This window comes from Alligator mississippiensis, chromosome 6 (genome assembly GCF_030867095.1).
Source record: "Alligator mississippiensis isolate rAllMis1 chromosome 6, rAllMis1, whole genome shotgun sequence".
NCBI lineage: Eukaryota > Metazoa > Chordata > Crocodylia > Alligatoridae > Alligator > Alligator mississippiensis.
In genome coordinates, this window is record NC_081829.1 from 4,471,409 (window position 1) to 4,497,186 (window position 25,778).

Sequence of the window (25,778 nt, forward strand, 5' to 3'; positions counted from 1 at the left end):
GCCTTTTCTTGCAAGAATGCAGGCCAATTTATGAGCAATGCTCACACCTCCACACTGCTGCAAGAACTGCCCTGAGGTTGAATGTGTTTCACTTCCTACCTGGAAGCGTTTCCCAAGTTATGTTGTACAGCAAGAAAAACGTGTTTGACTACCTTTGTTTTCACTCCTTACACCCAAAGGGGAAATCCCATTTTGTGGTGGTCATTTCTCTGGGCTAAACTGGAAGTAGAAGAAAGGAGGAATGTTATTTTTTTCTAGTGTCCTCCTTCTGTCTCTTAGGTACAAGCCAGATTTGATTTGGTCAGATGGAGAGTGGGAGGCACCGGACACGTACTGGAATTCGACCTCTTTCCTTGCATGGCTTTATAATGACAGTCCCGTCAAGGTACTGCTGTCAGCGTTTCCTTTGTGTCTTCTGGTCTTTCCACTAGCTTGGGGAAAAATTGGGCAGCTTCTGATATCAGCTCTATCCAAATCAAATCCATTTGACTGATCCCAAACATGAGGTGTTTGGAACAGAGGCATCTAAAGTATTTCGCTCATAAAAGCAACTCTGCCTCTTACTGTGAAGAGATCCCAGTCACCAAACAATGCAGAACCAAAACCAGTTTACTTCTTGAGAACAGGTGTTACAGCAGAAGTATTAAGGGTCTGAGACAGTCCTCTCTTAACTACGCTGCTCCATTGTAGGATACAGTCGTGGTGAATGACCGCTGGGGCCAGAACTGCTCCTGCCATCACGGCGGCTTCTACAACTGTGCTGACAAATACAAGCCAGGCACCCTGCCAGATCACAAGTGGGAGATGTGCTCCTCTGTTGACAGAAGTTCCTGGGGCTATCGAAGCAACATGCAACTTGCCGAGCTGATGGATGCATCCAGCATCATCAGAGTAAGAGCCCTTAGGCAGAAATAAGGGGGTTAACGGTTATGGAGGGTCAGAGGTCTTTGCTGAACTTCTGTTGTCTGGGCAGAAGCTTTCGTGATATTCTCTGTGCTGGTGTTACCTGATAGCACGTATAAAAGGAGCAGCTTGCTGCAATCCAAGTGTTACACAGATGTCTTCCATTTTCTGTCAGGGATGGTGAATCAAATTCATATTGCCTTCCTGTCCCTGTCACAGGAGCTGGTGCAGACCGTGAGTTTTGGAGGGAACTATCTTCTCAACGTGGGCCCTACGAAAGAAGGAGTGATTGTGCCAATCTTCCAAGAAAGGCTTCTGTCCCTTGGAGAGTGGTTGGGCATTAATGGGGAAGCGATTTATGCATCCAAGCCATGGAGGGTGCAGGTGGAGAACAGCACGAACAATGTATGGTAAGAGCTGCAGTGTCTTGCACCGCATGGGAACATTTCCTCCCCTCGGACTGTGACTTCCTAGGCAAAGAGGGGCCAGACTGCAGTTCTGAGAGGGGACAGGGAGGCATTGGGGACTGGTCAGTCATAGTCATCTTCACTCAAGAGTACAGAACTACAGCCCAGCAGAGTGCACTGAGAATACTGTAATGTCTGTGCATTAAAACAGCTTTAGCCCCTTTAAAAAATAGAAAGTTAAAAACAAATTGCCTTCATTTTGCATGAAGCTGCTTCCAAGAACGATTGTTCAACTACACAGGGTTACATGGGTACATCTCACTTCCAAACTGCTGTGTGCTAATTGTGTAATGTGATGTATTTCACACTAGCTGGGTACGCGCTAGCTGATGTATAATGGTCTTGTGCCCTGTTGCTCAACTGCTGTGTTTTCTCAAAAGGAAGAAGTGCGTAATATGTATGTTAGCAGGACAAAAGTGCCGAAAAACAAAGTTGTTTTTGGAGAGTAGGCCAGAAATACTGAGCAATAAATCGATTTGCTCGAGACCTGTAAAATAGCTTTATTCCAGCTACTGACTACAGCATGGAATGAGAACATTATTATTACAACACCCCGTCCACTCGCAGGGAGCATGCATGGACTTTGTCTGTCTGGCACTGATCACTGCTGGACTTCGTAACGGCTGGACTGTGGGTAATAGGGTCACTCACTATCCTAGTTACTAAGGGGGGGACCGCTAAGAGACGCTTATGCTTTACGTCTGCAGGGAAGTTGTGCAGAAAGCAAAACACTCGACTGCCTCTGGTGCTGTTCAGATCTCTGAAATGCCTTGTATTCCCTCAGGTACACATCTAAAGGTCCAGCTGTTTATGCCATCTTTCTGAACTGGCCTCGGGATGACATGCTGAAGCTGTCTTCACCTATTCCATCTTCAGACACCGAAGTAAGGGACATAAGCTAGGGAGTGAATTCTGGAGATCCTTCTTTGATACACAGAGGGTTAACTTAGATCCCATCACACACACCTTGAAAATTGTATGTGGGTTTTATCTATTAAGCATGCCTTTGGGTTTTCAGTTCCAGAGAGGTCACAAAGAACCCCGTTTCCCCATGCCATATGCTCTCTGCCCTTGAGGCGTCCGGTGTTTTGAGCCGTCATCCTCCCATTTGGAAGACTGGATAGGACTTGCCAGGGCTGCTGCTTATTTGGCCATAGCATAAATCAGGACACTTCTTCCCCAGAGTTCCAGCTGTGGTGTGAGGGGAGCTGTGTGTGTCCTGGATGTCAGTAGTGAGCACCCTGACGTGATGATGCCAAATTTTGTGCCATTTATAATGAACAAATAGTATTTCCATCCACCAGAAGTAAAACGTCCCTGAGGAAGAACCACAGCCAGATGCTCAGCCACACCTTGTTATAATCTGCACATGGGTAAATTGGGTAGTTATGGAGACCACTAGAGTGTTTTTGAAGTCTTGGTCCTTGGGCTGCTAAGGAATGTCAGTTCTGCTGCTGCTCATTCAAAGAGAAAGCATTTCGCCTGAAGCAATGCATGAACATATTTTTTTTCTCTTTCCTTTTGTGCAGGTGACCTTGTTGGGATTCTCTGGGACTCTGAAGTGGAAGAAGTCCCCAGATAAGGGATTACTGATCAGTCTGCCCTACATAGCCCCATCTGTTTTACCTATGCAATTGGGCTGGACCCTCAGGCTGGAAGGTGTAAAGTGACAGCTGTTGAAAAGAAGCCTGGAATTATTCCTTTTATTTTAAATTTTTAAGCCAAAAGAATCTGAATAAATCATTTATTCTTCCTCATCTAAGAGTTTAACTTACCTAAGCCGCTCCGGCCAAGAAAGACTGGTGGTATATACACCAACATACCGCCAAACTTTTTAGATGGGAGCGAAGGCCTGATCTGTTTTCTACCTCTCTGCTGACCAGTGAAGAAGTTTGCCATGACTTCCGATAGTCCTGTTCTTTTGTTGGACTGTGACTAGGGTCAGGCTTCTGACACTTACTGGGAGATATTTAGCTGGGATTCTTTGCAGATGTTGATTTGCTGCTGTAGTTTAAGGCTATGTGTCCTCATAGACACAAGATGAGTTGGGAGCAGGAACAAAAATAGTGTGGGGTGTGTACAGAGGTGCTTGAATTGAGAGCTACAGCCAAGATGACTGAAAAAAACTGAATAAATGGCACCTCAATAATATGGTAATAGGGAGCTTTAGCAGTGCCAGAGACACATGCCCCGCTGCCAAGGGGTCTTTGTGCTGAAGGAGAGTTTGGGATTCTAATAATCACTGTATTCAGTGTGCAGCTGGTGTCCACAAGCCTCTGTGGACAAATAGAAACCACTCTTCATGTTTACATTACTTTTATAATCGGGGAACGTGCCTTGGACTGGGCTGCACGGGGCTATCGCTGCACCAGGGAAAGGAAAGCAGGAAATGTGCACTGCCTGAAGACAGGAGCTGGTGTCCTCTACAGCTGCATTAACAGTCCAGCTCGGGAGCTCTGAAAACACCTGCTAACTGACTTTAAATAGGAGAATCTGCTTGTTTGAAATGTCAATCTCTGTCTCTAAACAAAATTTGGTAGCTGAATTCCTCTTTCAGTGGTAGGTGAAATGATTAAATACCTTCCACAGGATGAATTCTTTATGGGTATAATTGAAGTGTAACTGAAATCAAGCATGATTTGTACGGACAGTGTACTTAAAATAAAGCCTGCGTTGTGAGAAAACACGGCTGCATTCATTTCACGTGAACTAGAGCTGAAATACAAGGCGTGATTTATAAGTATAAAGCAAACCTTACAAGTATTTGAATTGGATGTCACCAAGGAGCTTGCCAAATCTTTTTTTGTTGTTGCAAGCATTGCTGGGAAACCCAATCATCTCTACCTTTCTGTTGCTAAGTACAGGCATCCCTAGGGCTGGGGGGGAGCGGGGAGCTGACCGTGGCTGTGGCAAGGCCTGTACGGCACTGTCTGCAGGGCCCAGGGGGGTCGCCAGTCCCCCCCAAGGACGACCCTGCCTGAGCATATTGATGTAGCTTGACGTGGTGGAGACCACTCGCATAGTTAGGGGCTGGAAGGGACCTTACAGATCATCAGGCCCGGCCCCCTGCACTTGGGCAGGAAAGACGGCTGCCATCAGATGCCCCCAGCAAGGTGGGCAACTCTCAACAGCTTAGTCTGGATGGTGGCGACCTGCACAGAGGCGCCCGCGGCCCGACTGCGTTGCCTGAACAGTGGGTTTAGCCGGGCCACGTTAATGAAAGGCTCGCGCCTGAGTCTCTCCTCGTGCTACAGGCGAGGCACGGCCGGGCACGGGGAGGGGGGCGGCGGAGCTGCTGGCACGAAGCAAGGCCGCTTCCTGCGCCGAGCTCCCCCGCCCCCCGGCCGCGCTGGGGGCGGGCCAAGGCAAACAGCGCTGCCCCCGGGGCTTCACGCCACCGCGGTGTCGAAACGAGGCCGCGTCCAACACAAACAGGCCGCGCGGCTACAAGTAGCGGCTCCGCCCGGGGCCGAGCGCACGATGCCGTGGGGCTGCGCCGGTGTCGGCGGCAGCGGCCGGGTAAGTGCCCAGTGCCGCACGTGGAGCTGGGCGTGGTCACGTGCTGGGGCGGGCAGGGTCATGTGACGGCGCGGTCACGTGAGCGCCGCCCAGCCGTGACCCAAGATGGCGGCGCTGACGAGGCGGGCGGTCCCGCGCTGGGCGGCCGCAGCGCTCCGGCCGATGAGTGCCGCCCGGCCCGGCCCGCCCGTAACGCCGCCTTCTCCGCAGCTCGGCAGCGCCGGCCCGCGGCGCGTCAAGATCGTGGAGGTGGGGCCGCGCGACGGGCTGCAGAACGAGCAGGTACCGCCCCCCGGGCCCCCCCCCACGACCCCCCTCCCGCGAGGCGCCGCGCGTGCGTGCGAGGACGTACCTCTCTCCTCCGCAGGCCGTCGTCCCCACGGAGGTGAAAATCCGCTTCATCGACATGCTGTCGGAGACGGGGCTGCCGGTCATCGAGGCCACCAGCTTCGTGTCCCCTAAGTGGGTTCCTCAGGTCGGTCTTCGCTGGGCGCGTCCCCAAAACTCGGGTGTCAAAGGTCCCGCGAGGCGGTTCTGGATTGGGAGGGGGGACTTCAGCTGGCCCGGCGGGGAAAGGCTGGGTGCGGCGCCCGCCTCTCCCCCTCCAAGGAGAGCAGCCCTAGAAACATCCTCACGAGTCCAGATCCGGTTGCCTGTGGAAGAGCTGACTCGCCGGGACCCCGACTTTCTGTGTCTCGCGTGGGGCAGGCATCACGGGCTGCAAGAAACTCTTGCTTCAGGGATGATACCTCTTATTAGACCTGCTAGGACATTGCAAAAATAGTCTCTTTCTGCAAGCTTTCAAAGCCCTTCATCAGGCTCTGGGGATATTAAAGATAATGAAAAGTCCCCATAGGTAAGAAATAGACTTCCTTTTTGCACAGAAGGAACTGGAAATGGGAAATCTGTCCCTCTGGGGCCGTGAGAGTGGTTCTGAGTCGTGCAGGTCAGGTAGGGTCCCTTCCCTGGAAGTGTCCACTGGCAAACAGGGAGCTTTAAAAATCTTCCTTGTTGTTCTGCAGTGATGTTTAAAATCCAAACTCAGCAAAAATTCCACATCTTCTGTGTTTGGGATGTATTTGGTGTTTGAGACGAAAAGAAATGCAGAAATCTAGTACTCTTGGTTTAGAAATGAGACCTTTTATTAGACCAGTTACGAAATTGCAAAAAAATTATGGGCTGCAAGCGCTCTCTTTTTCATCTCCTGGAAAAGTGACCACTTCTAAAGTCTCTCTCCTGGTGCCGTGCAGATGGCAGACCATGCAGAAGTCCTGAAAGGAATTGAGAAGTTTCCTGGCGTGAGCTACCCGGTCCTGATCCCAAACCTGAAAGGCTTCCAGGCAGCGGTAAGGGGGTTTGTGCTGGGCTCCAAGTGCTCTGGTGTGTGCCGTGTCTGCCAAATGTGCAGAAGGTGGAGATGTGCCTCACTGCAGAAGCCAGGTACCTGCTGGAGATGCTGTCACCTGCCACTTCCAATGCAGAAGTTGGTGGGGTTTTATTTTCAAGTCTGTTCACCTGCTTTGGCATGTCTGCCTAGACAAGTCTCCTGTAACAACCACATTTCTGTTCCTGGTTCATGCAGCAGAGGTGGCTTAGGTGCTGCCGTCACTCCCAGGGCAGGCTTGGCTGTCTCGCACCAAAGCCTTAGCTTAACTCGTCCCACAAGAGAAGCAGAGACACTGGGCTGTTGAAGAGAGCGCTCCCCTATAGAGTCCAGCAGCATTAGGAATAGCCTTGCTCTGCATTCCCGTTGCAGACCAGGTCAATACACACTCTCTGCAAAATACCTTGAGGGGAAAATTGTTCATCTCCAGTAGCAAATTCTTGTAGATTGTAACTGTCAGCAGAGTAAGTGTTTTGTGCCCCTAATGTTCTGTAACCGCATCTCAGGATTAAATAGCTCCATCGATTTCATGGGTATCTGTCAAGGATATAGGACTTAACAACTGCCCAGATTCTCATTCCACTGATGTTCCAGCTGATTTGCTGCCTCAAATCTTGCCAATCAGCAGGCACAATAGTATTGCATCAGCTGCCACCTACAGCTGTCTGTGAGTTGAGACTCCGCAGTGCATCTTACACAGGGGCATTGACTGGTCCAGTACAGCTATCTCATGTGTTTAACTGCTTTGTATTGAGACAGTGGGAGCTAGGGGCCTCCAGTGTGTTTGAAGCCAATGTAATTGGAAGCTGCGGGTGCTGACACCCTTACAGGATTGAGCCTTTACTAGATGTTTTGTTAGCAACAGAAATGAGTCCTTAAGTGCTTTTCTTATTTGGACCCTATGGACATGCCCTCAGCCCTGGTAACTTGAGCTCACAGGGCCTTTATGGGAGTTGCATAAATCAGATGCAAAATAACATACTGGTCCAATCTCCCTGTCGGCAGGTCACAGCAGGCGCCAGAGAGGTGTCCATCTTTGGAGCAGCATCGGAGCTGTTCAGTAAGAAGAACATTAACTGTTCAATAGATGAGAGTCTCCAGAGGTTCAGTGAAGTGATGGAGGCAGCAAGAGCGGCAAACATTCCAGTGCGAGGGTGAGGCACTGCTGGTATGAGCACCAGGCAAACTAGTTTGTAGTGGTGATGTCAAGTAAAATTGCTGGGGCTGGAGGAGTGCCAGGTTGGTACGAAAACCAGGGCCTTTCCAGCCCCTCCCTGAAACAAGTGCAGCCTGTGACCCTCACTTCCGTCTCCAGTTCCCAGTAACAGAGGACTGGGATTTAGGCTGTTCACTCTGCTTCCCATCCTCACAAGCAAGCCGTGAAACGATTCAGTGCTGCTAGCATGAGTTTGGAAACAGAAGCATCCCAGTCCCTCTTTGCTAGACAAATGCAGTTCTCTTATCACCATCAGCTCCCCTACAGCAACTGCAGCATTCAGATGTCCCTTGTTAGAAGTCGTGTCCCAGTAGAGAGCATAGTTGGTCCCTTGAATGCTCTTTTCCCAGCGCTTTTGGAGGGGTAGGGGGTGAGTGAATCAGTCTTCAACTTGGAGGAAAGCAAAACTTACCACCTTAAGAAAACCACAGCTTGAATTGTATTTTGAGCTCTATCAGAGGAGTGCTTCATGTCAGTCCTGGAGGCACAAATGTGTGTTGTGTGATGCACTCTTAAACACCTGTCAGCTACCCTGACACTGCCTTCCCTTCCCCCCAAGTCCCTGGGGTGTGACTAATTATGCTGGGGAAATCATTATGGCAGCTCTGTGCCTTTATCTACCTACTTCAAACCATCAGCTTCTGGAAGAGAGTTGAAATTTTCCATGATGTAAGAATGCGGGGTGGTGCTTATTGGGGCTGAATGAGTCCATCTTTATTTCCCTGGTTCTCCTGCTGATGTTGGTCTTTTGCTACAGGTACGTGTCTTGTGTTCTTGGCTGCCCTTATGAAGGCAAGATTGCCCCTGCTAAAGTAGCAGAGGTGAGTACAACTGCAGAATCCTGGAGCTTTTCTAATCCCCTGTAATGTTAAGAGCAGAAGCAGGTGCTGTGCCCTGCTGAAGATAGAATGGGGCCCTAATTGCTTGTGGAGATGCACCCGTAGAATCAATGAATGCATCCCCCCACCCCACAAAGTATGAAAGGCTTTCTGGCGAGTTGCCACCTCACTGAGAAGTGAATGTGAATCTGCCTGGGGTAGCAATGGAGCAGAGTGCTCTGAGGGGTGTGATAGGAGGTGGTGTTCTTCACTTCCTGCTTGCAGCTCTGTGCACCTGATATCCATGAGCAGTCTAATGCTTGCTCTGTTCCACCACAGAGCTAGCTGCACTTCAGAGCCAGGCACAGTGATGATAGGTATCCATGCACGAGGTGCTACGGGACCTTAGTGGCAAGCCAGTTCTTCTCACTGAGGTGTCATTTCCTTGGGCAGGTGGCGAAGAAGATGTACGCGATGGGGTGCTACGAGATTTCCCTTGGTGACACCATTGGGGTCGGGACCCCTGGGAGCATGAAGGAGATGCTGTCTGCAGTCATGAAGGAGGTGCCTTTGGGGGCTCTTGCTGTTCACTGCCATGACACCTACGGGCAGGCTCTGGCCAACACCTTAGTTGCCCTTCAGGTAAGAGCATTGCTTTGCTCTGATGAACTGGACCCTACTTGGAGCTTTTTTTCCCTTTGTGTGCTGAGGACAGCCCTTCCTGACAGGGTCACTGTCCCATGCTGACCTGGCCACTTGGCTCGAGCAGGCTACAAACCACACAGAACCTTTCCCCTCTGAACGGTGTGTGGAATGCACCGATGGAGGGGCAGGGGGGGCGCCTTCCAGAACAGCGTGACCTTGGTTATGTCCTAGAGCTGCTGCGTGGCTGCCCTTGGGTGCTGTGGGCTCAGGCCAAACATAAGGAACTTCCCAGTATGGAGCAAGTGCAGGATGGGCAGCAGCTCCCTCTTGGCCTGAGCAGCTGATGCTGGGTGTTTACACAGTACCTTGCTAGTGACAGGACCTGTGAAGCCTGCTCCGATGTGGCGATAAGAGATGGGAGCCGAATTCAAGAGTCCATACTCCTTTGACTCAGTCCTGGGCTCCGCGCCTATCTCTGTACTGTTACTGCCTGTATTGGGGCAAACCAGCATAAGTGTGGGGGTTGTGAGCGGTGGGCATAGAGGTCCCTGCGGGCTTTGGTTTGGTTCTTGTACATCAGCACTTTGGGCTTCTGGCCTGGAGTTTCAGACTAGCAGACTGTGTGAGGCATGGTGTGGGCAACACTGATTTGGGTCAGTGCTGTTCAGTTTTATAGATCCCTAAGCAAGCAGTTGCATTTAGTACAGCCTGTCTTTTGCTTTGGGATTGCCAAGTGCTATGGAAAAGGAAGACCTATACCTCTTGCATAGGCAGTGTGTTAATAGGGAGGTTGTCCCATGCCTTGTCTCCAGGCTAGAGCGCTCAGGGCTTGGCCGGATCCTTGCTCGGACCTGCTGTCCAGGAGGGTCAGAGCTGAAAGCAGTTGTTTGTGCGTGTTTCCAGATGGGCGTGAGCGTGGTTGACTCCTCGGTCTCTGGTCTGGGAGGCTGCCCCTATGCACAAGGAGCCTCAGGAAACGTAGCCACAGAGGACCTGGTGTACATGCTTGATGGGCTTGGCATTCACACGGTGAGTCTGGCCAGCTGGAGGTTGCTGCCCTGGGGTGGATGTGTGCCTGCATTTCCAGCCGGAGCTTGAATGCCTGGTTTAAAAGCTCAGCCTGCCACACAAGCCAGTAGGTGTGGCTGCCACGGGGACAGTGAGGCTCTGTCTAGCTGAAAGAGCCCTTGTTCTCTGTCCTGGCAAGGACGAGGGAGCCGATTGGAAGCAATGAATTTGGATCCCAAGGCTGCAGTTAAAATGAATAGTCATAAAACTCAGCCGGGCTGGGGACGGAATAGATCCCAGCCTTCCAGCTGGGTAATGGAGGGCATAGAGAATGGGCAGGTCTGGCTGGTGCCCTCAGGATTTCTTCTCATCCCTTTGCTGTGTCTGAGGTTGTCCACCTTCCTCCCCTCTCCTTCTCCCAGCCCCTCACACTGATGCTTAGTTTGAAATGCTGCTGTCACAGCTGCACCAGGGAGCCACGGATGTTAAGAGCATCACCAGAACAGTGTCCTCTTCCTCCAGTTGTCTCCTAGGCTGTAAAAATTAACAGCAGGTGACAGTCATTTGGATGTAACTGGGGGCAGGTGCAAGCTAATCCTGTGTCTTGTAAAGGGTGTGGATCTGCAGAAGCTGATGGACGTGGGCGCGTTTATTTGCAAAGCGCTGAACAGAAGATCCAATTCCAAAGTGGCCCAGGCCACCTGCCGCCTGTGACGCCTGCCAGCTCAGCTTGCGACAAGTCAGCGCAGCCCACGGCCGTGAAGACCTGGAGCTAGCCAAGTTGCATTTGCTCTCTGGGTTGCTCTTAAATACCCCTTTTTCGGGCTCAGGGCTGGGTAGAGGGAAGGTCACGCAGCAGAATCTATAAGTGCCATTAACAGCCCTAGACGGGCTCCCTAAACTGCTTCCTTCCCCACCCCCCAGGCCCTCAGCCCTGTGTCTGCTCAGGGGACTCTGCCTGGAGGGGCAGCTGCTATAAGCCTCCTGCTACCAGGCAAGTACTGGCAGGTCCAGTTCGAGCCTCCCCTGGGCCCGCCCCCGGGGGTGCGACGGGCTCCTCTTCTCCCACCGGGAGCAAAGACTCATGCCGGAGACGCAAGGAAGTGCCTTTCATGGGACCGAGCTGAAGGCTGAGGTCCCGCTCTGGATCTTCGCTCCTGGTCCTCTCTAGTGTAGAAAACCGCTCGTGTCCTGGAGTGTTTTTGACCAGGAGACATGCATTGAAATCGGACTGAGGCGCAGGGACGCTGAAGCCGCTTGGTGAAGGGCCTGGGCACGAGGGAACGGCTCCGGCTGTGCTCCTCCTGTAACGAATTTCAGACAAATAAAGGTTATTCAGAAGCGCCTGGGCCTGGTGCTGTGCTCTTGCCCCTCAGGTGGGGGCCATGTCGGGGCAGGGGAGTGCCTGGGGGGGGGCCTGGGCCCAGGGCTGAGGGGAGTGGGGCCTGTTCCCCCAGGGCTGCCCCCGCCTGGTTTCCTCCCCGTGGCCCTGTCCCCTGCGGGGGGGGCGCGGCGCGTGCTCACCCCGCAATCGCTGCCTCCCGCCCCGCCCCGCCCCGCCTCAGGCGCCCGCGGTTGCTCAGAAGAGCTGGGGCGGGGTCGCCGCCCTCCCTCGCCAGCCAATCCGCGGCGCGCTGCTCCCTGAGCCCGCCCTTTTTGGCCGCGTGGCGCGCCCGTAGCCGGGGGCGGAAGCGACGCGTTTCCCCGCGGAAGCAGCCGCGTGGCCCCGGGCCGGCAGCAGAAAGGAGCTGGTGCGAGCGCCCCGGGGACGATGGCGGAGAAGGTGCTGGTAACGGGCGGCGCCGGCTACATCGGCAGCCACTGCGTGCTGGAGCTGGTGGCGGCCGGGTACGTGCCCGTGGTGATCGACAACTTCCACAACGCTATCCGAGGTAGGTAGGGTGGGCGGGGGTGGTCCTGGCCGGGCTGCTGCAGCGCTGTGACGCCCGGCCCGCGCCCGTGCTCGTGCCCGCAGGGGAAGGCGGCCTGCCCGAGAGCCTGCGGCGGGTGCAGGGGCTCGTGGGCCGCGAGATCCTGTTCGAGGAGCTGGACGTGCTGGACGAGGCGGCGCTGCGGGGGCTCTTCGGGAAGGTGAGCGGGGGTAGGGCCAGCACCAGGCTCTGGCTGCGCCCCCGGGGAAGGAGCCGAAACCTCCAGTCGGAGGCTCTGGGGCGGGGGTGTCTCCTCCCGCTTGTGCCGCGGGGCTGGGGGCGGCTCCGGGGGGCACCAGAGCCGTCCCGGCGGAGTCGGGGGTAGGAAAACCCCGGCTTCGCTAGTCATCCATCCCCTCGGCCACAGAAAGTAGAAAACATTCAGGGGCGGGGGGAGAACCGGGGCTTGGCCGGGCAGCTGCTTCCCCGGCGGTGGGCTTCCACCTGAGGGCGGGCGGCCGCTGACCCCGTGCTCCCCCCCCGAGCCGTGCGTGTTTGTCCCCTCCGCCGCGCAGCACCGCTTCTCGGCAGTGATGCACTTGGCGGGGCTGAAGGCGGTGGGCGAGTCGGTCCAGCAGCCCCTGGAGTACTACAAGGTGAACCTCACCGGGACCATCCGGCTGCTGGAGGTGAGCGGGGCGCAGGCACGAAGCCTTGCGGGCGGGGGGAGGACCGCGGCAGACTTGCGTCCAATGCTGAAGGGGCAGAGCGGGATGCTGAGTACTGGGGGGTGTCGGATACGCGCCCGCTGGGAAGGCACAAGGGCATCTTGTGGAAGATGAGCCCGCAGCCCAGCGGCTGCCCCTTCAAGGCTAGGATTTGAGAAGTACCGGGTGCCTCGGGAAAATCTCAGCCCTGTGGTACGCCCAGCGCTTCAGGGGCCTTGCTAGAGCCCCCGCGGTACTGAGGTTAGTAGTATAACGGCTGTACCTGCTTGCAGGGAGATTGACTCCTTTGCTGTGGGCCGGGTGCTACTCCTGCCCTGATAAGTGCAGTAATTATCCCCCCACCTCCTTGCCTTCTGCGAGTGGCTTCAGCTGGCAGCAGCCTGCTGCACCCCGTGGCGCTGCTCTCGCACTCGGAGCGGCTGCGTCTCAGCTGGAGATGAGCCCTGCGTCTCTGCAGGGGCTCTGGTCTGGGCACAGCCTGGTGGCAGGGCCTGAGCACACGGGGCAGGCTTGGTGTCAGACGGTCCCTGCCCTCACAGGCGATGAACGCGCACGGCGTGAGGAACATTGTGTTCAGCAGCTCGGCCACGGTGTATGGGGACCCTGCCTACCTCCCCCTGGACGAGAAGCACCCGGTCGGCGGCTGCACCAACCCCTACGGCAAGTCCAAGTACTTCATTGAAGAGATGATACGAGACTTGTGCAAGGCTGAGAAGGTAACGACCCCCCCACACCCCGGCACGTGCGTGAAGCTGGGACCTCCCAGCCCCTGGGTCTTGGCAGCGTTCAAGGCCTTGGACTCAGCGGTGCCCCCAGCTCCGTGTGCAGGGTTAGACCCATGCCCAGTTCTCTTAGCCCCTGGGGAAAGGCTCAACCTCCCATGCAGCACCATCCTGCTCGAACTCCCCCAAGCTGAGAGGGACCCCAGGAACAGGAGGCTGGAGCCTGTGGCCTGAGAGCTGGGAGCACATGCCCTGATGGGGACCATGGCCCTGTTCCCTGCGTGGAACATCCTGCCTTAGTGCTGCCCCTGCCTGCTGCGACCACATCCAAGGGCCTGGGCTGGCTGCTCTTGCCCTGCATGCCGCAGAGACTCAGCACTTGGAGGGCAGCAGGGCAGATGAGCTAGCTGCTTTTGTACCCTATGCCCACGTTCCCAGCTCCTCAGGCAGTACCTGGCGCAGCCTGGGCTCCTTGCATGGGCTGTGGGAGCCTGTTCTGTGCCCTCCCTAGACCGGACTAGGCCTGACGTGCAGGGGTGTCTCCCCAGGGCTGGAATGCGGTTCTGCTGCGCTACTTCAATCCCATCGGGGCCCATGAGTCAGGAGACATTGGAGAAGACCCACAGGGGATCCCCAACAACCTCATGCCCTATGTTGCTCAGGTACAGCCTCCTTTCCTTCCCCCTCTTCCCCATCGTACCCCCTGAGCACGGACTCATGGCCTCTCCCTCGTGCAGGTGGCCGTGGGGCGCCGGGAGTTCCTGAGTGTGTTTGGGAATGACTATGACACCGTGGATGGGACAGGTGCGTTGCTGGGCTCAGTGTTGCTCCTGGGGTGTGGGGGGAGGCACGGCAAACCCTGGCAGAGGGACCCAGCTCTGTTGGGATGGTAAGGGGGCTGGCCTGTTGGCTGCAGGGGCAGGGCAGTTGCTGCACACCCCCCCCCCCCCCCCCATGCACCTGGAAGCACTGGCAACAACCCTTTGTTCCCTGGCAGGCGTCAGGGACTACATTCATATTGTGGACCTGGCCAAGGGTCACATTGCTGCGCTGAAGAAACTTAAGGAGAACTGTGGCTGCAAGGTAGGGAATGGTGCCCTGAGGAGTTGCTGTGGCATTGGGCTGGGATGCCTGTGCAGGTGCAGCCTTCATCTAGGGGCCACCACTTGGATGTGGTGTCACGGGGCTCCCACCCCTGACACATGCCTGTCTGCATAATCGAGACAGAGGCATTGCTCTCTGCCACCCGTGGGGGCGGGATCTCTCCAGGGAAGCCTGTTCATGGCACACATGCAGGCTCCTGGGTGCAGGGAGCTCTGCTCCAGGGGGCCAGGGCCTGACTCCCAGGTAGGAGAGCAGCTGCGGCCCTGCCGAGTGCAGGAACCCAGTCCCTGCCCTTCTACCTGGGCTGCCCCAGGGGTGGAGGGTGGGTCCAGTGCTTGGTTATGCTAAGCAAAGATGCAGATACACAAGCACAGCCAGCAAGTGTCCTGTCCTGTGCTGTCCTTGCAGATCTACAACCTGGGCACAGGTACTGGCTACTCTGTCCTGCAGATGGTCAAGGCCATGGAGAAAGCCTCCGGCAGGGAGGTAAGGCATTTACTGCTGCGGTTTGGGCTGGCACTTAAGGCTGTTTCTATGCTCACAGCCTGGGGCTCGTCCTCTCCTGCTGGCTGTGGGGCAGGTGGAGCCACTGGTTGCAGGCTGGCTGCTTATGCAACAGCCCTATGCACCCTAATTGGGTGGCATCCTGCCTCTCTCTATGCTGGGGGTCTGCCCAGGCAGGTTCCCCCCCCCCCACACACCCACCCCCTGTGAGCTACTGGCTCAGGCCCTACTGCTCTGTTCATAGATCAAGTACAAGATTGTGGCACGGCGGGAGGGCGATGTGGCCACCTGCTATGCAGACCCTGGGTTAGCTGCACAGGAGCTGGGCTGGAAAGCTGCATTCGGCCTCAACAAGATGTGTAAGCACCGCGCCTGTGCCCCAATGCTCCCCCTCCCTCCATGGTGCTGGGCACCTGTTGGCCTGGGGACCGACACTAGTAGCCCTTGGCGGCATGGGGCTCGGTCCCTCTCCTAGCACCTTTCCAACTTGTCTCCCTCTTTGCAGGTGAGGACCTGTGGCGATGGCAGATGCAGAACCCTATGGGCTTCAGCAAAAACTGAGGCTTGGCAGCCAGGAGGTGCCTCAGCCCAGGCAGCCACAGGCTTGGGGAGGCTCCTGCCTGCTTCTGCTCCTGCCCCTCCCTCTGCCCAGTCCCCACCCCACTCCAGTATTGCTCAGCCTTGGCCAGGGCCACTTCCATTCCCCAGAGCCCACTGGGAACAGCCTGTCTAGCTTGGGACCACAGTCAGTGTAGACTAGCTTGGTGCTGCCCTCACTCCAGAGCACAGGGTGTAGGCTGTTCCCCATTATGGCCAGGCCCTGAGCAGGGTGGGAGCTCTTGAGCATAGCCGCCTCCTACCATCTACCTCATGGCCACAAGCCAGCCTGTGGCAGCTTCCCAGCCCATTCCATATAGCCTTGTTTCCATGGGCGTCACCATTTCACTTCCACAGGCGTCCATGCCATTTCTTTTCCATGTAGGTGGGATCATCTCCTGAGTCCCCTATCCTGGTGTGGACTCGCTCCTTCCCTCTCTTCCCCTCCCTCCTCAATAGCAAGGGACCAAAGGCTCCTTCTGATCTGTGCTAGAGGCATGGGAGCCAGTGCCTTGTGTTTACACGCCTGTCACTGCAGTCTCCTCTGCAGCGTCTGACGTTCTGTCTTGGTGATGGGTTCCCGGTTTAGTGACTAATTAAGCGAATCGTGTGTCTGGTTTTGTTCTCAGCCAGCAGCGTGTGGCAGTCTGCACAAGGCCGGCAGGGTGCTGGCTGCAGTGCGTGGGGGCTAGTAGGTCTGAGCTGAGGCCTGCTGTGGTCACATCAGACTCCTGTCACCCATGGCACCTTGCTTAAACTCATGTGCCAAAGCCCATGTGGGCAACTGCTTTGCTCCCCTGCCTCATGTGGGGGTAAGAGCTGTGCCTGCCCCCATGCTGGGCCAACACTACCATTGCCCCGTTGCTGCTGCTGCTGCATCCTGAGTCTGTAACTTATGCTACTAAATTATGAATTGATCTGTTGATGATTTCTATTTAAAAATAAACTTTCTTACTCGAGCAGCCCTGTGGTTTTCATGCACCTGGGCAGGGGGAGTAAGCTCTGCCAGGAAGCCTCCACCTTGCTGCTGGGGGTGGCTCACAGCCCTGTCCTGGTCCCTCAGTTTGGGGCCCTGAGCAGAGCTCCCTGCAGGAAAGATGCCAGCTCAGGCCCGTGGGAGAGGTCCATGGTTTATTTAATCTCTGGAACAGGAGGGGGAAAATAACCACCCAAAAAATAACCTAAAACACATACAAGGAAGACGAGAGAAAATAAAAACCGTGTGTGGAATGGACAGCGCCTCTGCCCAGCTCCTGGGGGCTCTGGGCGGTGCCCCCCCAGGCACCGAGCAGCTGCGTGGAATGCCTTGGACAGGGCCAGGCCAAGAGCGAGGGGGCGCCAGGGCCAGACCCACTGATCCCTGCTGCACAGGTAGTGGGTGAGGACCGTCCCAGCCTCCAGGGGGGCTGCTGCTCCCTCTGTCCACCCCACCCTTGTGCCTCTGACCGGGTTGGCGAGCAGGGGGCAGCTGTGACCAGCAGGATGGAGCCCAAAGCAAGGAGGGGGGCTGTGGCCATGAGGTCCCCACTGGGCCTGCCCCAGCTGAGGCTCTAGAAGGGTTATTGCTGTGCGCAGCGGGGGCTTGGCTGGGGAGTGAGGTGGCAGCTGCCACTGTGCACCAGTCTTATGCTCCCCGCAGCCTGGCCTGGGGGAGCCTGACCTAATTTAGGGCCCAGCTACTCCTCTTCTCCCCTGCCAGGACCCAGCAGTCCCTCTTGCAATCCTGCAGACCCCAGCCATGCTCTGCCCCACACTTGTACAGGGCAGGCTCCAGCATGCAATGGGGGCAAGTATCCCCTTGCTCCGCTGGTGCTGCCAGCTTGGTGCCCCCAGGCAGGGGAGGGGTCATGCACGGTACATGCAGCAGGAGGCTGCTGGGTCTGGAGTGTAGGCAGTGGGAGTAAGACTTCAGCCCTTAGCCTCGGACGTTTGTGTAAAAGACACGTGCCGCTCAGCTCCAGCACCCGGCTGGGGTCAGGGCCAAGACCACTGCAGGCTCAGCCCATGGGGGACGGGGCTGGTGCTGCTCAACAGCAAGCCCCTCAGGCCACCTCAGCAGACGGGAGGGGAGAGGTGTTGAGAGTCCAGCCCTCAGCTGGAAGGGCCTGGCTAGGGGGAGGGCTCAGAGAGGCTGGCACAGCTTGGGAGTGTGGGGGGCCTTGGAACCTGCACCTGCAGGCCACTCCTGCCAGCTCCAGGGACTGCTTTCCCAGAGAGAAGCAGGCCCTTAAGTAGGGTGGCTTTCACCCCAGGCCCTGCCTTGGCCCAGCAGGAGGCTGTGAGACCATCTACTGCTTAAAGTAAAGAGGGCAGGGCCCTTACCCAGGAGAGGGCTGAGCAGGGGCTGCGCTAGCCCAGGCCACGGTTGTCCTGGGGCAGATGCTGGTGAGGTGAGGGTGGGAGTGAGCCCAGCTGGCGGCAATCCCAGCCTGCAGCAGGTCCTGGCAGCTTGAGACTTCCCCACTCCCTGCCTTGGCCTTGCAATGAGGGAAGGAGTAGCAGCGAGAGATATAGAGGATCAGGCCAGCACCTGGGCAGCCCCCGTGCCAGGGAGCTGGCTGTAAACGGCAGGGATTTGTCTTTGCCTGCAGGGCCAGTACCCAGCAGGCGCAGATTGCGAGTGGTGGGAAGGGGCGATTATCTGTATGAGGCTGGTGTGGGGCTGTGCCTGGGGCAGCGGGGGCCAGCACCCCCCCGGCTTCCGCAGACACCCCCATAACACTGTAACAGCAGAGAAAACCCAGAGGGCCCCAGCCTGTGCACACTGCGCCCAGGGCTGGAGCCAGGGAGAACCAAGGGAGGGAGACCCGCCAGGGGCAATGAGCATGAGGGCAGGGAGGGGAACGCACGGTGCACGGTCCGAGGCAGGAGCCCTAGGGAAAGCTCCGCTCGGCTCTGGGCACCAGGGCGACAGCCCCATGCCCCGGGCAGAGGCAGGAGGAGGAAGGGCGCGAGTGGAGGCGAGGTTGGTTGCCATGGCTTCCGGTTGCAGCGGCCGGGTCTGGGGCGCGAGGTCGGCGGCCGTGACCTCCGCGTCCTTCCCCGCGACAGTCTTGAGTGGCTGTGCTCAGATCCGGGGCAGCAGTTTCTCAATGAACTCCTTCACGGCCAGCATTTCCTGCGCACAGCGCCAGAGCCCCGTCACACAGGTGCTGCCCCAGCCTGTGGGCGCTGCAGGGCAGGGGCCCATGCCGAGTGCTGTGGGGCTCCAAGTCGGGCACTCCCAGTCCACAGCTGGGCCCAGGGCAGCCTTATGCCAAGGCAGACCCCCTGCCCCCCACACAAGTGGGCAAAGGACTGTACTCCCCATGTCTGCTCCAGCCTGGGCCTGCCCCCTGCCTAGGAGGGTCTTCCCACTTCTGCCAGGCTCAAGGGAAGCTCGGGCCCCTGAGGCTTCACTAGAAAGACTACGGGCTGCTGTAGGCAAAGTGTCCCTGCTTCAAGACTAGGCATGAACTACAGGTCCTAGTAAATGATGCGCCCGTCCCACCCCCCAGCCTCCTCATGGACTCCCCAGGCTGCTGCCAGCTAGGAGCTGTGGCCTCTGGTGAAGGTGAGGACATGCCTGAGCCACTCCATGGGGGAGATGTGTATCTAGGACTCATGGCAAGATGCACGCGAGACCCTGGGAAGTGTGGGGGGGACAACCCCTGGGAACCGCTGTGACTGGCACTGACCTGCGGGCAGGAGCTGTGCATGACGCCGGGGTAGGTTCTGAACTGCACCTTGGTGGGGGTGACAACTGACTTGAGCTTCTCGGCAGTGAGGGCCCCAAAGCGGACAGGGATCATGGGGTCCATCTCCCCATGGCACTGCAGGATGGCGATGTCCTTGTTCACGCTGTTACTTGCTGCCTGTGGGGCAGAGGCCAGGGCTCAGGGGTGCACGGGGGATGGCAGGGCCCTTCTGGGGGCTGTGCTGGGCCACCCCTGCAAGCACTGAGTGCTTGGGCTTCCCAAGGCAGAAGGGGCAGCAAAGGTGCTCTTCCTCAGCTCGCACCCCACATGGGATAGTTGGGAACAAGAGAGATGTGCAGATGCAGACACAGAACGGTACCTGAGGGAAAGTCTTGTGCAGCGGAAGCCAGCAGCTGAGTGCCACGATGCCGGCAAGCTGGTGCTGGCAGGTAAGCGCCGTGTACAGCGACAACGCACCGCCCTGGGACAGGGACAGCAGAGGAGCAAGTGTCAGAGCAGGGAGCCCCTTTCCAGGGGGAAGGAGGCTCTGAGGGGACAGCAGCTCCCACCCACTGCTGAGAGGGCAGCAACCACACCCATCAGCCCCCGCCAGCCACCCCTTGGGGCTGAGGCGCTGCCGCCACTCCCCAGCCATTGCCCTCCATGCCCGTGACTCCAGGACAGGGAACTGGGGCCAGTGACACAACATGTGTCCCCTCCCACACCATTACACCTGCTGGCCCCACTCACCTGCGAGAAGCCCCCCAGGATGATGCGGTTGGGTGGGATCCCATTCTTCACCTCATGCTCAATGATGGCTTTGACTGCAAGGAGGCAGGCAGGGGTTAGCAGGGCAAGGTAGCCAGGCCACAAGGGCTTCCCAATGTGCTTGCCAGAGCCATGTGCAATGAGCACGCCGGGAGCAAAGGCCACTCAGTCCTCAGCGTAGGCAGAAGGGGAAGGCAAGGCCTGGCTTGGAGGGTCCCCAGCCCGGCTTGGCCCAGCCCTGCACCCACTTACTGTTCTCAGCAGCTTTCTTGATTCCAGCTTCATCCTCTGGCGCATCTGGGCTCAGTCCCATCAAGTCAAACCTGGGAGCAGCAGGAGGATCAGCCACATGGGGACAGGCAGAGGCTGCTCCCCTGCCTTGGGCTCAAGCTATTCCCCTTTCTCCTCCCTCCACCCCCTAGGCTGGGCTCAAGCTTTTGCCCTTGCCCTTGCCCCCCTCCTACCAAAACCCATGAGGGACTTTCACCCTGGGACTCCCCCACCCTCCTGGGTCCCCCTCATGTGGGTCTCCCCCAGTAGGGACTGACCAGGAGGGCATGACCATCTTCATATTGAGGGTGACAGGGATCCGGGGCCTGCAGGGAGGAAACAGATGGTTAGGCCTGGCAAAGAGGGAAGGCGCCCTGGCGCAGGCAGCAGGGAGAGCTGCCTTGGGTCCCCGAGAGGCTGCACCTCAAGGGCAGCAAGCAGCCAACACAGCACAGCGCAGCCTGAGGGGTGGCTGGACTCCTTGCCACGGCCCCTTGAGACTCCCGCCAAGGCTGACGTTGTTCCTAGGCAGGTGGCTGTGTTGTGCTGTTGCCAAGCAGCCCCCCTGGGACATAGGTATTCAGCGCTGGTGCTGTTTGGCACTGCCAAGCTGGGGAGACGCTGACACTGGGCTGGTGCTTACCCCCCTTGGCCGGCACGGGGTCATCCAAGCATCAGCAGCCACAGCGAGGTAGGTGGCACAGGCAATGCTGTTTGGACCTCGAGGGCCCCAGCAGGGGGGCAGGTACTTCCACAGCCCCGGCCTGACTCCTCAGGGATGGGCCTGAGCCCAATGCGCCCTGCAGCCCCGGGGTGGGGGAGTAGAGTGGGGCAGCAGCAGCAGCTCCCACCAAGTAGCTCTGCCTGGCCAAGAGGACCCAGCCCAAGTCCATGCTGGGGAGGGGCCCAGCTGGAGGAGGCTTCCCTGTGGTTGTCCCCCCCGCTCTTGGGAGCTGGGGAGATGCTGCCTATGCCCTCTGGCAAGATGTGGCCTGGCCTGAGACCTCTTCAGGATGGCAAACCTGGCCTGGGACGCTGCACGCTGGGTCCCCGCCAGACTGACTAGGAGAGAGCAGTGTCCTCTCACGGCTGCAGCCCATGCACCAGAGAGCCGGAATCCCACCCCAGCCCTGTGGTGCACGGCAACAAGGCCTGTGCTCCAGGCCCAAGGCCTCCAGGCCCCTCCCTGCCGCTGCCCAAGGAGTTTAGCCAGTGCCAGAGTCCACAGGGGAGGGGTGAGCCTGGTTGGAGGCAGCCCCCTTGGAGAGCTCTGCTCACTGCTTTAGGTGCAGTGTCGCAGCTGGGGTTTGTGGGGAAAGACCCACAGGGGCAAGGGGCTGGGGCACAGGACAGAGCTGCCAGCTCAGTCTGCAGTCCCTGCTGCAGGGTGGGAGCAAGGGCCTTTGCATCTCACTGGGGCTAGAGCAAAGCCTCACACAGCCTGGGAGCAGCAGCGCCAGTGCGGGGCGGGCTCCAGCGAGATGGTCCGTGCAGTCCCCACCCGCCAGCAGATGGTCTCGGCCACAGATGGCAGCGATACTCACGCATGAGGGCAGATGTATTTCACGTAGGGGAGTCGGATGGAGGACAGCGCGTCAGCCCAGCTGTGCCTGAGGGGGTGAGAGAGAGCGCTCAGGCCTTGCCTGTTGGCAGGACACCTCCCCACAGAGCAGCAGCCCTGGTGCCCCTGCCCAGACCTGCCCTGGCAGGAACACCTGCTCCAGAGCAGAGATTCCTCCCCACCCCCAACCTGCTCTCATATCCTAGCACCAGTTCAGCAAGGGCCTCACTGTCTCCTCCATTAAACCCTTAATCCCCCAGCCTAAAGCTTCCAGCTGGCCCCAAGTCCTGCCAAGCCCAAAAGCACATGGCTGGGGTTGGCTCCCAGAGAGAGAGCAGATTGGCCCTGAAACCCTGCCTGGGGAGGGAGGAGGTTGGTGGGTCAGGGCTGACTGCGTATGGGGGAGAGCTGGAAACAGCACGTGCTACAGGTGAAATCCAGACCGGACACAGCCACAGCAGAGCCTGCATTCCCTGCCCGCCCGCCCGCAGCCGCCAGCACCCTGGACAAGGATCTGTCAGGGTGAAGCTGTTGGCTCCCTGCCGTCAGCACGGCGCTTTCAACCAGGCAGCATCAAGGGCGCTGCCCTCCCACCAGGCCCAGGCCCAGGCCCTGGCCCCAGCAGCGCTCACCCTGTGTCTCCCAGCCCATGTAAAAAGATGACCTGTGAAAGCAAGAGAGGAGAATTAGCCAGGGCATGGGCTCACTCAGGAGCCATGAGAGGCCCACGCAGGATCCACGGGTGCCACGCGGAAGCCAGCCAAGGTGCCCCCGCAGCCTGGGGCTGGACGGGCCAAGGTGCGGCAGGAATGTGGGTTGTCGTGATCCAATTTCCTGACCCAGCAGCCTCGGGACACTGCTTGGACCTGTCGCTCTGAAGGCTGTGGAGCCCAGGAGAGGGTGGGTGGGCATTTCTGCAGGAATCACTCCCGGTGGGGGACAGAAAACCCATCCCCTGGGGGTTTAAAGCTGGATGAAAACGGTGCCCATGGCCATGTGCCCTCCACTACTGCCAGGAAAGCAGTACGCCAGCAGGTCCCCCCCACCAGCCCAGGCCACATGCAGAGTGTGTCCTTACCGCTGCAGTCTCCCGCTCTGCCCCCGAGACAGTCACTGCATCAGCCAGGAGGGGGACAGACATGTTGTTACCACACATACACTGGAAGGGACTCCGACGGCGGGCACCTGTGGGAGACACTCCTGGTCAGATGAGGGGTCCCCGCACTCCAGCCCAGGCGTCTTGGGGGTCTGGAGATGCCCGGCAGAGCCTTTCACCTGCCCCTTGCTAGCTCAGCTCAGCAGGACGGGAAGCCAGGCCAGCCACGCGGTGGCACCAGGGGAGCTGAAGGGCTCGGTCCAGCTCCTAGGGACCCGCATCTACGGAACCACCTCGCCTGAAAGGCCGGGGGTTGCCTGGGCCACAGACTTCTGCTCTCCTCCTCCCCACAGGGCAGGAGCAAGGTGGGCTGGCAGGATGTGGCTGGAAAAGCCAACCTGCTCCTGCCTGGCTGAGGGCGCAGCGGGCCAGGGCGCTCAGCCTGGCAGCTTCCTCAGGAAATGAAAGAAATGCAGCAAGCTCAGGGGCGGCCTCCCCCCAGCAACCAGACACCCACTGCTGCATTGGGGAAGGAAACGCTCTGGCTGCTACTCTAAGGCCTCTGATCGGTCCCTGTATCCTCTCCTAGGCCTCAGCACCTCCTCGAAACCAGCACGGGGCTTGGTCTGCACAGAGCCACGGCTGGTCGGACTGTGCCGGGGGGAGCAGAGCCGTGGGCTGGACACAGGGACCTACGTGGAGCAGTGCAACCCCACGGGAATGGCAAACCTCTGGGACCGAACCTCTGGCATGGAGGGAGAACGGGCAGCAGCTCCTCGATTCTCCCTTGCGAACCCGTCCCCGAGGGCCACAACAGTCATAGTCCCTGCCCTTCAAACGGTCACCCTGAAACCTGCTGGTTCCAGCTGCGGTCGTGCCCTCTCTCCGGACACGGCCCCCCACGCACCTACCCCCGGCCCCGTGAAACTCAGCGCGAAGGACGGCGCAGGGGGAGTCCGCGGCTCCTATTTCATTGCGACGGAACAGCTTTGACGCCAGCCCGACAACACCAAGACAGGAATCAGCAAACACTTCCCACTTAGCAGCAGCCCCGGGGGTTAAAATTAGCTCCTGCTCCTTTGTGTTGCATCTTAAGGTCAAGGGTATTTATATCCCCGGTGACAACGCGGGGAGGGCGACGCGGGCTGGGGCTGCCTCGGCATCCCTCCCCGCGTGGCGCCCGGAGGCAGGCCATGGCCCCGCGTCAAGCAGGACTGCGAGGCAGGTGCTGCCTCCTGCTCTCAGGCGCCGAGCGCTTTACGGCGCTAATAAATCGTACCGCGTGGCCCTTTGTTCCCAGCGGCGGGCAGAGCAGGCTGGGAGGACCCGCCTGGGCTCCGGCCAGCGGAGGAGAGCCCTGCAGCCCCCGGCCCATGCGGACACCCCACAACGGCCCCCTGGCCTGGGGCAAACCCCGTCTCCGGGGCCCGTCCGGGATGCTCGGACCGTGACGGATCATCGAGTGCGAGCCCTGCCCGGGCAGGGAGGGGCGTGGGCTCTCTCAGGTGCCCCCAGCCGGACGTGACCGCAGACGGCCCCGCTCCCGGCACGGACCGAGCCAACGCAACTGCACGACGCCGCCGCGGCTGCCGCGTCTCCCCGGGGCCGGACCCTCGCCTGCGGGGCGAGCCGCGGGCGCCGAGGACGAGACCCGAGACGCCCGGGGGCCCGTGGCCGCGCTTCGGGCCAGGATAAAATGCGAGAGGTTTCCTTTAAAAAGCCGCCGAGGTCTGGCGAGGGGGGTCACCGCGTCGCCCCCGAAACCGAAACGCGGGCACCCCTCGAAGCGCTGCTGGGGGCCAGGGCGCGACAGGGAGCTGAGGGAAGGGAAGGGAAGGTGAGGGGCGGGCTCGCACGGGCCGGGGCCCCCGGCGGCCTCTTGCAAAAGCTGCTGGCCAACACTGCAGGCAGCCAGGGAGGCGCCACAACCCTGCCTGCAGCGCGGGCGGCTGCAAACCGCGTCCCCGGCTCTCCCGGAGGCAAAACACACAGGGAAGCAGGATCCTCCCCGGCCCCGCACCCCCCTCCCCCTCACATGGTACATCCCGCCTCCCCGCTGGCCCGCTAGGGCCGGACGCGCCCACCTCGCCCGGGGGGGGGGGTGCGCACCTCCGTGTGGCTCCGCGGGGCCCGCTCCGCTGCGCTCTCCCCCGGCGCTCAGACACTGGGCGCAGCGCAACTTCCGGCAGCCTCGCGGAGGGGTCGCGCGAGGTTCAGCCCAGCGGAAGTGACGACACGCGCGCCTCTACGCCGCGACCCGGAAGCTGGGGGCGGGGCCGCCGTGTTGGTCCCCGCCCCTCCCCCATCCCGCCGGGCCCGATACAATCGCCCGGCCCGGCTCGGCCCGGCCCTCGGGCCTGACCCAGTAGCTGGCAGGTCCGGTGCGGCGTCAGTGCGGATTGAAGGCGTGGGGAGATCAGTAACGCACACACGTGGAGCTGCCGTATTTCCCACTGCAAAAACTGGGACTTTTGCAATACGAACCAGTGCCCCTGGCAGCACTGTGAAGCAATCAAGACAGGAAGATCCAGTGCTTTCCTCATGGCCTGGGCGAAGCAGGAAGCAGGTGCTAAGTGGGCCGCCTGCCACATCATCACCCCTCCTGAGGATGCGGGACTCTGCAATTAATGCTTTGATTGCTCCAGCTGTTGGAGGAGGAGGAGGAGGTTAACAGGATGCAAGTCATTTGCCAACACCCCTGTTTGTGCAGCTCGGGGGGAACGGCTGGACTTCAGCCCCGGTTCGTTCCCGCGCTTGGTACCTACAGAATCCTGCAGTACTATCCAGGCGCTGACGGGGGGATCGATCTTGCATTGAGCACTGCCCTGCCCTGCCCTGACAGTTGTGCTCTCCCTCCCTGCCCCAGGGGCTGGACCAGCGGCACGGGGCTGCGCTCACTCCTGTGTGTGGGACTGTCCTC

General features: G+C 58.8%; 4 protein-coding genes and 1 long non-coding RNA gene across 5 annotated transcripts in view; 3 read left to right on the top strand and 2 right to left on the bottom strand.

The window, feature by feature from the left end:
• FUCA1 (alpha-L-fucosidase 1) overlaps nt 1-4,054 on the top strand; it is a 6,967-nt gene extending 2,913 nt beyond the window's left edge. Inside the window, exons 4-8 of the mRNA XM_006267997.4 lie at nt 280-385; nt 691-891; nt 1,123-1,313; nt 2,155-2,254; nt 2,900-4,054. Of these exons, the coding sequence (XP_006268059.2) occupies nt 280-385; nt 691-891; nt 1,123-1,313; nt 2,155-2,254; nt 2,900-3,040 (739 nt within the window). The 3' untranslated portion in view covers nt 3,041-4,054. The remainder of the gene's footprint in view (nt 1-279; nt 386-690; nt 892-1,122; nt 1,314-2,154; nt 2,255-2,899) is intronic.
• The window catches only part of LOC109286019 (uncharacterized), a 14,147-nt gene extending 8,818 nt beyond the window's left edge, over nt 1-5,329 (bottom strand). The window contains exon 1 of the long non-coding RNA XR_002093945.2: nt 5,242-5,329. This is a non-coding gene — a long non-coding RNA (uncharacterized LOC109286019). The remainder of the gene's footprint in view (nt 1-5,241) is intronic.
• HMGCL (3-hydroxy-3-methylglutaryl-CoA lyase) lies at nt 4,980-11,306 on the top strand. Its single transcript, XM_006267996.3, has 8 exons — nt 4,980-5,171; nt 5,257-5,364; nt 6,140-6,235; nt 7,279-7,427; nt 8,247-8,310; nt 8,761-8,949; nt 9,856-9,981; nt 10,573-11,306. The coding sequence occupies exons 1-8, from the start codon at nt 4,995-4,997 to the stop codon at nt 10,672-10,674; spliced, it is 1,011 nt and encodes a 336-aa protein (XP_006268058.3). The 5' UTR covers nt 4,980-4,994; the 3' UTR covers nt 10,675-11,306.
• Nucleotides 11,307-11,632: 326 nt separating this feature from the next.
• GALE (UDP-galactose-4-epimerase) lies at nt 11,633-16,443 on the top strand. The gene is made up of 10 exons (XM_014605742.3): nt 11,633-11,852; nt 11,936-12,051; nt 12,407-12,520; nt 13,099-13,275; nt 13,830-13,943; nt 14,019-14,085; nt 14,279-14,364; nt 14,794-14,871; nt 15,134-15,248; nt 15,395-16,443. Exons 1-10 carry the CDS (start codon nt 11,732-11,734, stop codon nt 15,448-15,450), a joined length of 1,044 nt encoding a protein of 347 aa, XP_014461228.1. The 5' UTR covers nt 11,633-11,731; the 3' UTR covers nt 15,451-16,443.
• Nucleotides 16,444-16,603: 160 nt separating this feature from the next.
• On the bottom strand, nt 16,604-25,074 carry LYPLA2 (lysophospholipase 2). Its single transcript, XM_014605744.3, has 10 exons — nt 24,968-25,074; nt 22,841-22,947; nt 22,395-22,426; nt 21,746-21,811; nt 20,480-20,527; nt 20,184-20,254; nt 19,914-19,987; nt 19,543-19,644; nt 19,164-19,340; nt 16,604-18,604 (listed from the first exon to the last, which is right to left on the bottom strand). The coding sequence occupies exons 2-10, from the start codon at nt 22,916-22,918 to the stop codon at nt 18,554-18,556; spliced, it is 699 nt and encodes a 232-aa protein (XP_014461230.1). The 5' UTR covers nt 22,919-22,947; nt 24,968-25,074; the 3' UTR covers nt 16,604-18,553.
• Nucleotides 25,075-25,778: the final 704 nt, after the last annotated feature.

Excerpts from the sequence above, each read along its gene's own strand:
- HMGCL (XM_006267996.3), top strand. The coding sequence starts at position 4,995 with ATGGCGGCGCTGACGAGGCGGGCGGTCCCGCGCTGGGCGGCCGCAGCG. Across the intron at positions 7,428-8,246 it reads GCAAACATTCCAGTGCGAGG|GTACGTGTCTTGTGTTCTTG; the intron begins GTGAGGCACTGC and ends CTTTTGCTACAG. Across the intron at positions 9,982-10,572 it reads ATGGGCTTGGCATTCACACG|GGTGTGGATCTGCAGAAGCT; the intron begins GTGAGTCTGGCC and ends TGTCTTGTAAAG.
- GALE (XM_014605742.3), top strand. The coding sequence starts at position 11,732 with ATGGCGGAGAAGGTGCTGGTAACGGGCGGCGCCGGCTACATCGGCAGC. Across the intron at positions 12,521-13,098 it reads GGACCATCCGGCTGCTGGAG|GCGATGAACGCGCACGGCGT; the intron begins GTGAGCGGGGCG and ends CTGCCCTCACAG. Across the intron at positions 14,872-15,133 it reads AGAAAGCCTCCGGCAGGGAG|ATCAAGTACAAGATTGTGGC; the intron begins GTAAGGCATTTA and ends CTCTGTTCATAG.
- LYPLA2 (XM_014605744.3), bottom strand. The coding sequence starts at position 22,918 with ATGTGTGGTAACAACATGTCTGTCCCCCTCCTGGCTGATGCAGTGACT. Across the intron at positions 19,645-19,913 it reads TCCTGGGGGGCTTCTCGCAG|GGCGGTGCGTTGTCGCTGTA; the intron begins GTGAGTGGGGCC and ends TCCCTGTCCCAG. Across the intron at positions 18,605-19,163 it reads TGCACAGCTCCTGCCCGCAG|GAAATGCTGGCCGTGAAGGA; the intron begins GTCAGTGCCAGT and ends CGCTGTGCGCAG.